Here is a 10,380-nt window from a genome sequence, read left to right as displayed (position 1 = left end):
CGCGCGCTGCGCCTGCGCCGGGGCGGCGGCGGCGGCGGCGGCGGCGGCGGCGGTGGAGACGGTGAGTGCGGCGCGCGCGGCCGCCGCCATTTCGGGCGCCGTGAGGGGGCTGCGCGTCCCGCCCGCGCTCCGGACGCGTCCTGCGGCACCGCGCAGCCCCGCGGCGGGGCGTGCGCTCAGCACTCATTTGAACAGTACTTAAAAATAAACCAGGTGAAGCAAGAAACTTCGAGTTTGTAAAAAAAAAAAAAAGAAAGAAAACAAAGAAGACGTAACAATTTTTTTGCATTAATCTCTCCTTTTGCTAGGTTCTTTATCTCGGGAAAGATGGCAGATCCCTGGCAAGAATGTATGGATTATGCAGTTGGTTTAGCAAGGAAAGCTGGGGAGGTATGTATAAGCTCTTTATAAATAATAACGTTATTTATTGAGTTTAATATGTACATAGCTTTTTGAAGGAGGTTGATGTTGGAATCTCTTCCTAAGAGTGTTTTGTCAAAACCTAAATGGGCAGAATAGTTTGTGATGGTCAAGTGCAAGATTAGATTGTCTTTTATGTTTGCAATTTGGTTAGCTTAAGAAAACAACTTTGTGCTTTTCCTTGGTCTGGAGTTAAAGTCCTTAAAGACTAAGGAGTAACTTTGGTTCCTTGAGTTTGATTTAAAAAATAAAACTCAGAATTGTGGTAGACAAAGAGCATCACCCTTAAACAACTCCTGTCTACCTTATTATTTTACCGCCTGAAAGTCGGTGACATTCTTTCTTGTGAACGCTTCAATCAGCTTTGTACAGTGGCTTGTTGATGGCACACAATACCATATTGTGTTCTCTCCGTCCTTGGAAGTGTCCAAAGCCAGGTTGGATGGAGCTCTAAGTCTGGTCCATGAAAGGTGTCCCTGCCCATGGCAGGAAGGTTGGAACTAGGTGGTTTTTAAGGCTCCCTCCAACCCAAACCACTCTATGATTGTTTCTCTTCATTAACTGCTTTGCTTCTGTAAATAAAAACCATCCCTTACAGCGATGACATTTTGCCATTTGAGATCTAAGACGGCTTAGAACAAGAAAAAGTTCGTACATCTTGGCAAAGCCTCAGCAGGAGTGGTTACCAAACATTCAGTTCTACTTAGTAGTTCTACTTGGTACATTTGAAGGCTGTGGCAGCCAGACAAGATGACACATGTACTAATTCTGTCCCCTGGAGCTGCAAAATCTGTGCAACATTGTCTCTGCAACGACCTCATTAACGTCTTCCCTCAGAAAAACTTTCTGAGTTGTAGTAAAATAATTCTGTGGGCTATGAGGCATGGATTCCTGCTTAAGCTGGTACTGATAGTTTTAAGATCATAAATGCTGGGTCTGGCTAAAAATAGCTGATTTGAGCTCAGTGTCAGGTGTTTTCTTCAACTTTGGTATTTAAATTTGTGAATTTAAAACTTGTCCTAACAAAATGGACCCCAGTTTCATCTACCTGGAGATCTTCCTATAGTACTTAGATTTAAAGCCATGTAAAACTTTGTAGTGAATAGGGACTAGAGATGCAAGTCTCAGCTCCTGCAGTTAAATCCATGTCACTGCTTGTGTTTGTGTTTTGTATATGCAGTATAGAAAATGGCTGTAAAAATGTTGCTCAGATTTTTTTGGAAAACTAGTATTTTCCGTATTGTTAACAGTGAAAGATTTTTTTTGTTTTTGTTTTAACAGATAATCTGTGGAGCACTCAAAGAAGAAATATCTGTTATGACTAAAAGTTCACCTGTAGATCTAGTGACAGAAACTGATCAAAAAGTAGAAAACTTCATTATTTCTTTGATAAAAGAAAAGTATCCTTCTCACAGGTATGGCTGTTTACCAGTATGCTTTTGACAGAAAAAAAAATGGAAAATTTATGATTTTGCTTGGTAAAATTTTAGTACAACTGGCATGCTGGAAAATTGCAGCATTCTCCTTTACCTTCAATAAATTAAGTATTTTAGAGTACCAGCAGGTTGAAGTTTTGCACAGGGCTGTAGCAACAAAACAAGGTGTCCCCAGGTTACTGACATGAGACAAAACTTAGACTGAACTTCACTTGCTGTTGAGCCAACTGAAAGAAACTTCTTGGTTATTGCTTTGGAAAATCAGAGGTGTCCCCAGGAGACCTGGAACCCAGATTTCTTGTCTGCTTTTGAAACTAGTGTGCCTTTGCTGTCTGTGTGGGATGGGTCCTGTGGAACCGAGTGCCTTTGGCAAATCTCATACAGTTTGACAACATAAAACATCCTTAAAAGAAGACAGGATCTTCTTGTTCTGCATAACACAAAGGCTGTCATACAAAATACTGCTTTCTTAATTGCTCTTCCCTTTTTTTCCTCTTCCCCTGCCTCTCTCTATATCCCTATCCTCCACTCCCTGAAAAATGTATTCGTGAAGGGTGATCTATATGTATTTTGCTTACATGGGTCTGTCTTTAGCATTTTGACACAATGGCTCAAGTTTAATACAGTTTCCTTAAAGTCAGTTTGCTGTTTTTTTCTTGCATTTTCTTGGAGATTTTGTTACTGTGGCTGTATGTGTGGAATATAAGAAATCTGTGTAGAACTGAAGCAACGGAGGTGGTGCAAAAGTTCAGTAACCAAATTAGTGTAATCATACAGACTTGTGGAATGACCTTGAAATAACAGTTTCTGTGACACTGATAAGCATTTTTGAATATTTTAGCTTCTTTTTATTTTAGGTAACCAGTGTTACATTAGACATAATGGTGCTGAACTTCTTTTCCTAGTGAATTACTCATCAGCTATATTCAGTCTCATCTTTCTGAAGGTCTGCTGCTTTTTGGAAACATGCTGTTTCTTTCTGATTAGTCATCTTCACTTCTGTAGTTAATCATAAAACTCTAATCAGTATTAAAGGGACCTCGTTTGTTACCTCTCAGTAGTTCTCATTTTTTATGTTTGTGGAGGAAAGCATGTGTTTGCTGCAAACTTTTCATAGGTTGAGTAATGTGTGATAAATTGTGACAACCTGCAAAAGGCCTTGAAGAGAATTCCACCCACTTAGACTCATTCTAATAATTTTGCAGTCCAAAACAAATGCTTTCATGAGCAGCAAAAATTGTGAATTTTGGAGTGCTATAGCACTGTGCCTTCTGTGTCTCTGGGGTTTAATACTGTGGCTGAGCATGCAGTCACCCATCTTCTTCAGAAACTGGTTTGAATTTCCATTCCATTACTATATTACTGTTTTTTCATGCTTGTAAAACTAAAATTTTGAGATTAACAACTTTATCATATTTGGGTTTAAATCAGTCTTCAAATTTAACAGTTGCTGCAGTGTTCTAACCAGATACATAAGACCACAAAGGCTTTTTTCACTGAAAACACAAGCTAAAAAATAATGTTGTGTAGCACAAATAAGCTGAAAGGTGTAAATAGCTATAGGTATTTTGAACAAAATTTGATGATGCTGTTACTGGAAAAAAATTATGAAAACGTCAATGTTCTGAATGCTAAATTCTGGTATTATTTCTGTATTGAAACATAAAATTCTTTTTGCCACATATTGTGCTTATCCTTGACATCATAAATACTGATGCAAGCTTGGTCAGATATGGTTGGTGCTTTCTGGATAAATAATGTTTTTCTCAGTTTTTTATGTATGATCACTGGTGGTACTCCAAGCTTCATCTCACTTTTAAGAATTTCAGTGTCAAGGACAGTGTTGTAATTAATACATTTTTAACAATTTCTTTCTGTCTTTTAAATGTGTTTCTACTGTAGCTTTATTGGAGAGGAATCTGTTGCAGCTGGAGAGGGCAGCATTCTGACAGACAACCCCACGTGGATTATAGACCCAATTGATGGAACTACCAACTTTGTACACAGGTCCACCTTTCATTTTTTTGTTAGCAACCTCAACTGATAGTCCTTTTTCTTTCTCCGGTTCCCTGAAAGTAAGGTTGTTTTTAATTTTTAAATTGCTTTGAAAGAGATACTATGAACTTGTTAATGGTTACAAATTGCTACTTACTGAGAGCCACTGGGCAGTTTTTGTAAGCATTTTAATACTCCTGTGAGTATTTTAATAGTCTTGGTCTGTTAACCTACATCAGTTGTTCCATAAGAGGCCTGTATTATATAGCAGGGGTCAGCAGCCTTTGGCATGGATTCCAAAGATAGATGGGCAGATTGCAACAGGAGCAGGACTCAGAGTAAGAAGTTGCAGCATCTTCAGAGAGGGAATAACAGCTTCAGGTGCTGATTTCTAAGAAATTTCAAATCTGTTGAGATCTAGGAGCCCCAGCTAAAGAAGAAAGCAAGATATTGCCAGTAATTATCAATGGTATTTTGCACCAAGATGAGGAGGGGACTTTCAGTATAATGCTGACAGCCTATTCCTTATGTCTTTTAAATGTGATAGATTTTGGCCCCAGTGAGCTTTTCTGAGTCTGCTTGATTTCAGTTTTGAAATGACTGCTGCTGTGTGCACAATGGCTTTTAAACAGCTTCTGAATCCTGCTAAATAACATGTTCAGAAACTTACAAGAAAAGAACCCATTCTACTGAATCTGCAGGCTTAAAAGTTGGTATTTTTTGCCGAAAGAACAAAAGCAAATGTCTGGAAATTGAAAAAAAATTAACTGGTTGATTGTTTCAAACTTAGACTGAGATGCAATCCACCATGTCTTACATAGTCCCACTGTCTTCACTCTTCCTCCATTCTTCAGTATCTGTCTTGGTCATGGCTTTGGTGGAAAACGGGGAGGTGGGGGCAGAGGTAACTTGGTTCTTCTTATGAGACCAGCTTGTTCCTTCTGAGAAAGGTTAGTAGCATAGAGGCTTGTTTGCATTCTTTGGCTGTAAAAAACAGTCCCGAAGCTAGGAACAGCTGTAACAGGAATAACAGCCCCTTGTGCATAGAAAAGTTTGTGTTTCAAATGGGAATAAGTGTTATTGGCTCTATTTTCAGCTAAACTGTGCAAATTCCAGAAACCTATGTTGTATATAGTCCAAGTTTGTTTTTGAAATATACATTACATTTAACTGAACACTGTCTTTATTAAGAGTAAGCATGGTAATGAAAGAAATTTAGTATCTCACTATAAATTAGTGAAATGTTTTGTTTTGTAGGTTTCCATTTGTGGCAGTTTCAATTGGCTTTGTTGTAAACAAAAAGGTATACTTTTTATTACTTAATATCTAATCAAACCCAAATTAATTGCTTGTTTCTAGTTACAACTAAGTTCTATAATTTCCTATTTCACAGTAAATAGGAACACAGGGAAAAAAAACCTCAAGGTATTTTTTCTTGCAGATAGAGTTTGGAATTGTGTATAGTTGTGTAGAAGACAAGATGTATACTGCCAGAAAAGGAAAAGGTGCATTTTGCAATGGTCAGAAACTTCAAGTATCGGGCCAAGAAGGTAAGCTGAGCTGAGTAGCTTCTTTCTGGTAATTACCACATTGCAAATCAGACAGCAGAAATTTCATACCTGGATATATTGGTATTTCTTAGCTTATAGTTTCGTTTTGCAAGACTTTCTTTGGCCATGGGCCAAAAGAAACACCTTTTATGTTCTCTTTGATGCATATGATGTCATCTGTGCAAAATCAGGACTTGGCAATTGAAGATTTTATTCCCCATGTGTGTATTGTTGTTTTGTTTGTTTGTTTGTTTGTTTTTAATTCCCTATATGTCTGCAGTCTGTTTGAGATTGTTCTTTAGAGTGTAACAAATCTGCCAAACAATTCAACTTCTCCCAGGTGTGACCTGTAGGTTTAAGTCAGTAGCACTCCTCTATGCTTACAACCCTACATCAAGTAAAATCTGTGCTTCAAATGGGATCTTTAAGTATCTCAAGACTTTTATTTTTTCTAGCAATAGAATTTTATTTAGTACTGTCATTGATTAATGTATATGCGCAGTTGGAGCAGATAGTGCTTCTTTCATTGTATTTTATTTTTTCCTGCCATTTTCCAAGTAATAAGATAATAAGATTTTTATATGTTTGATATATGTAATATTTTATTAAGATACCTCACTTTTATTCAGTCTTGTAAGAAAGCAATGAGGTAAACTCTGCTAGTCCCTGTGGCTATTTAAGCTGTGCTGTTGGAAGAGTGAGGTTTTGTTTCTTTTCCAGACATTACAAAATCCCTTTTAGTAACAGAATTGGGGTCAAATCGTGATCCAGAGGCTATAAAAATAATTCTTTCTAATATGGAAAGACTTCTCAGTATTCCTATTCATGGGTAAGACGCTTTATATTTTCTATATGTATTTATATGTACTGACAATGGTTAATATTGTAAATACGATAATTTATAGAAAGCTTTGGTTGCATTATGTTTGACACCTTAAATGTGAAATATGGTTTAAATGTTTCTGTCTAGTAGCTTCCACAGAGAAACTGTGTTTAGCTTTTTCAAGCTGAGATGTATAGAAGAGAACCCTAACAATCAGTATTGAGAAGCAAAGCATGTTTGGGCTTGTAGGACTGCAAAGTGTTATATTTACTAGTTAAAAAAATTATGTGCAATTTTGTGCGCTTTTTTTCCCTAGAAACACACAAGGAATAAAACTGGATGAACAGAAGCTATATTGCATTTCTTAGTTTCCTTTCCTTGTAGTAATGAAAATTGTTCTTGTTTTTTTTAATATATATATATATATGTCTCAGAAGACAAAAGTAGATCTCCTTTTCCTCTTTCAAAACCATACAACTTTGTCTGAGTAGTTTAAATTGTCCATAAACTGCTCTTATTTTGGTTGCATTCCCTGCTTCCTCTACTCTAGATAAACCAAAGTATAATTTCCACAAAATATTTTGTATAAAGTTGGTTTCAGCAGACAGTTTTTTGTTTCTCAACCATATTCATGTTTCTGTTCTAACAAGTATTATGCTGAGATTCTCAGGATTCTTGTTTTGACACTTGACATGCTTAACATGTAGATTTTTTTCTACTTCCAAAAAGTCTTCCGATGCTGCTAAAGAATATATATGTTAGGATGAAAGTAGGAAACACATTTTAGGAGTGTCGTGAGTTCATCTTGGGCATTTTATTTGTAAACAATAATTTGAGACTGGAGTTGATTTAAGTTGCATCTTGCAGTAGTTTAGCTGCTATCAGTTACAATTTAATGTACAGTTTACTGTTAGTTGAAATAACTGCAGCATTTACAAAAGTCACACTTACTGGCTAAGTGCATTGACATTTCCAAAAGAAACTGGAATCTGTGACACAAGGATTTGGTGAAGTTAACCAGACCAAATTTATGCTGTGTAATTTATTTTTTGTGATTACTGTTAGGGGGTTTGGCAAGTCAGAGATGTTTACTGAGCATCACCAGAGAAACTGACAAAAACAGTTTTTCAGCACTGGAAAGTATACACTCTGCTTGAATTCTTGTATTCAAAGAGAAAAATAGACTATCTGTTAGTGTTTCATGGGAAATTATCTTCCACAATATGTTGTAGTTTAAGAAATTATTTAAGATGTATTTAAACCAAAATTGATTAACAGAATTTGTAAATGTAATTTCTGAAAATTTGCTGTATTTTGAAAACTCTTCAAGCTACTTAAGCAACACTTCCTGCCCATTTTTTTATGTTTCTCTGCAGCATTTCGTCATCCTTTCTCCAGTTCATCAGGACATTTCTGTGTTCTCTGTGCAGTGTACACAGACACTGTAACTTCTTTGTAAACTCTTCTCAGTTAAAACAACATTTGTATCTCCTTTAGCATTAGAGCTGTTGGTACAGCAGCTGTGAACATGTGCCTTGTGGCAACAGGTGGAGCTGATGCCTATTATGAAATGGGGATTCACTGCTGGGATATGGCAGGAGCTGGAATCATTATTACTGAAGCTGGTGGAGTCCTGCTGGATGTAACAGGTAAATACACGGGCCTGCATAATACTCTTTACCCTTTTAAATGACTAACGGAGCAAAATGTAGCTGAAATGAGAAGCCAAGAAGTTCTTTTCAGTCCTCTTTCCAGCAACTACTACTGAACAGTTCCCAACCCATCAATAGATGAAGAACAGGTTAATTTCATGTTCTTAAGCAACAAGGCAACCTTTACTGCCTTGGCTGGACTCCTGGAAAAGTGAAAAAAGACAGTAAATGTACACCGAAGAGAATTTAAATGCAGCTCATACGAGATACCTGTTGTGTTAAATGCATTTTTGTCCAGCAAAACTTGGTTCTAAATTGTAATGTATAATTTACACTCAGTTTTTTCAGTGCTTATTTTCATACCAGCTTTTAATTTTCTCCATATATAAAACTGGCTGCTTTGTTTGCTTTGCTTTCTAGGTGGACCGTTTGATTTGATGTCTCGAAGAATAATTGCAGCAAGCAGTCAAGCTATCGGAGAGAGAATAGCGAAAGCACTTCAAGTAATTCCTCTGAGAAGAGATGATGCAACCAACTGAACACCAAAGCTGGACCTTAAATGTTTTTTTCTAATGTTGTCTCATATTCCCACATGGTGGTTGTTCTACACCTTGAATAGATGGTAGTCTTTCAGTACTGGTGTGGCTGCTAAGTAGAGCTTTGAGATTGAACAATATTGTAAGTAAGCTGTAACTGTTGAGTATTTTATTTAACATCACAATTAGATAAAAATCTAGAAAAAGAAGCAAATATATGCAACTAGTATTTTCAAGTTTTATACTACACTGGAACACATAGCAAGAGACTCTTTGATGTATAGATCAATAAAGATCTCTAGTTCTGTTAGTGACAAAACCAAAAACTGCTGTCCTAACACCACATCATCACAGCTGATCCTGAACCCAAAAAGATGAAGGCATTACTGTTTATCCTGTCTTTCTCTGTCTGGTTTCCAGTGGTATCCATTTCCATACCTCATTGCAGTTTTTGTAAAGGTAGTTCACACATTTCCAAACTTGTTAGTTGCTCATAGTTTTGGCTACAGTTTAAAGCTTTTAGTACTTAGGTATCATTGGTTTTGTAGCCATCCTACCTTTCTGATGGTAGATAGACACAGTCTCTTCTTTAGCCTCATATGTGGCCAGTACACTTGCAAACCCATTACAATTTCAAAAGTAATAGTTATTGTGCCAGAAAATACGTGCATCTTCCAGAATTAAGGTCTGAGCACGCCTAGCACCAAATGTACTTACTTGAAATTAAGATGCAGTATGATTTTCATTTTGTTAATTTTGGTTGAGTTTCTTCATGGATGAGTGTGTTTTGAAGTCTAAGGAATCATTAAATCCAAGAGAGTTTTCAGTACTTCTGCTGGCAAAAAAATAAGTCCATAGTCCATATTTTTTACATAATTTTCTGTAAGTTACAAAAGCAGTGACCAACCAGGAGCAGGTTTCCATTGTGTTTTACAGAATGTACACAGAAGAAGATACATATGTAAACCTAAAGGGTTTATAAATTAAGAAATATTAGTGATTTAATTCTAGGTGTCAGTTTTTGTAAACTTTGAAAATTATACTGGTTCTCTGCATTTTTGTATTTAAGATTGTTAAAAGCATCAGTGCACTGTTCAAATAATTAATGCACTTTAAAAAAAAGATGTCACTCAGATCAGTTTTTAGACTGATTTTTTTTTTGTGTTGAAAAGAAAGTTGTCTCATTGGTTGTTTAGTCAAGACACAGCAATGGAAAGTATGACTTTTTGTACTGCTGTCCCACTATTTTTATTTTGAAAAACGGTATACTGAAGTTTCAACAGATTGCATATTATAAATGTCAGGGGTTTTTATCAGTTGATTTCTGCAGATTTTTCAGAAATACTTAATTTTAAGATGTATCTAATGCCAGATGATTAATGTTAATGAGGTCAGCCTGCTATTTTAAAGGTCCTCCCAAAAAGCCAGACTTACAGTTATTTTACTTTTTAAATTCGTGTTGACAAGGATGGAAAACTTGAGCATTTCAGTGTAACTTTGTTGCTGTAAACAATGTGTGTGGGATCATGGTTATTTTTGAATGTCTTCTGTACCATTTCTGTGGCTAGTGTATAACAAAATCTGCATAACTTTATTTGTGAAATGGAGATATGTCTAAAAAGTACTTAAGATGAGAGAACATGTTAGAAATAAATAACTTTAGCAGCAGTGTGGCTTCAGCTGTGCTTCCTTTCTTAGCATTCATCAGGCTGCAGTGCTGTGACCCATCAGGCTGGATCTGTGGGCCTCAAACTCTCTGAGTTGAACACTTTTTCTTCTTCGCCCCTGATGTCCATAGATGAAAAACTGTTGTGCCTTTGTACGTGGGATTATGTATGCACCTGCAGTTGGGTTTTGGAGCAAATATTTCCCCTTGTTCCAATGAGATCATGGTTCATTAATCATTTCCAACCTCAGACTCAAACATTATGGGTTATCTTGCCTGTCATTTGTGTTGGAGGTCTGTCA

General features: G+C 36.6%; 1 protein-coding gene across 2 annotated transcripts; it reads left to right on the top strand.

Annotated features, from left to right (window-relative positions):
• The first annotated feature begins 73 nt into the window (after nt 1–73).
• Nucleotides 74–10,080, top strand: IMPA1 (inositol monophosphatase 1). 2 transcript variants are annotated; one of them, XM_032128347.1, is made up of 9 exons: nt 77–213; nt 309–390; nt 1,702–1,835; nt 3,759–3,863; nt 5,109–5,154; nt 5,293–5,401; nt 6,122–6,230; nt 7,722–7,873; nt 8,297–10,080. In XM_032128347.1, the coding sequence occupies exons 2-9, from the start codon at nt 328–330 to the stop codon at nt 8,413–8,415; spliced, it is 837 nt and encodes a 278-aa protein (XP_031984238.1). In that variant the 5' UTR covers nt 77–213; nt 309–327; the 3' UTR covers nt 8,416–10,080. The 2 variants fall into 2 exon arrangements, with proteins under 2 accessions (XP_031984247.1, XP_031984238.1); XM_032128356.1 differs by lacking the exon at nt 8,297–10,080 and having other exon boundaries at nt 74–213; nt 7,601–7,831.
• The last annotated feature ends 300 nt before the right edge of the window (nt 10,081–10,380 follow it).

The sequence above is a fragment of the Corvus moneduloides genome, chromosome 1 (genome assembly GCF_009650955.1).
Source record: "Corvus moneduloides isolate bCorMon1 chromosome 1, bCorMon1.pri, whole genome shotgun sequence".
Classification (NCBI taxonomy): Eukaryota; Metazoa; Chordata; class Aves; order Passeriformes; family Corvidae; genus Corvus; species Corvus moneduloides.
This window is presented reverse-complemented; position numbering and strand designations above follow the sequence as displayed.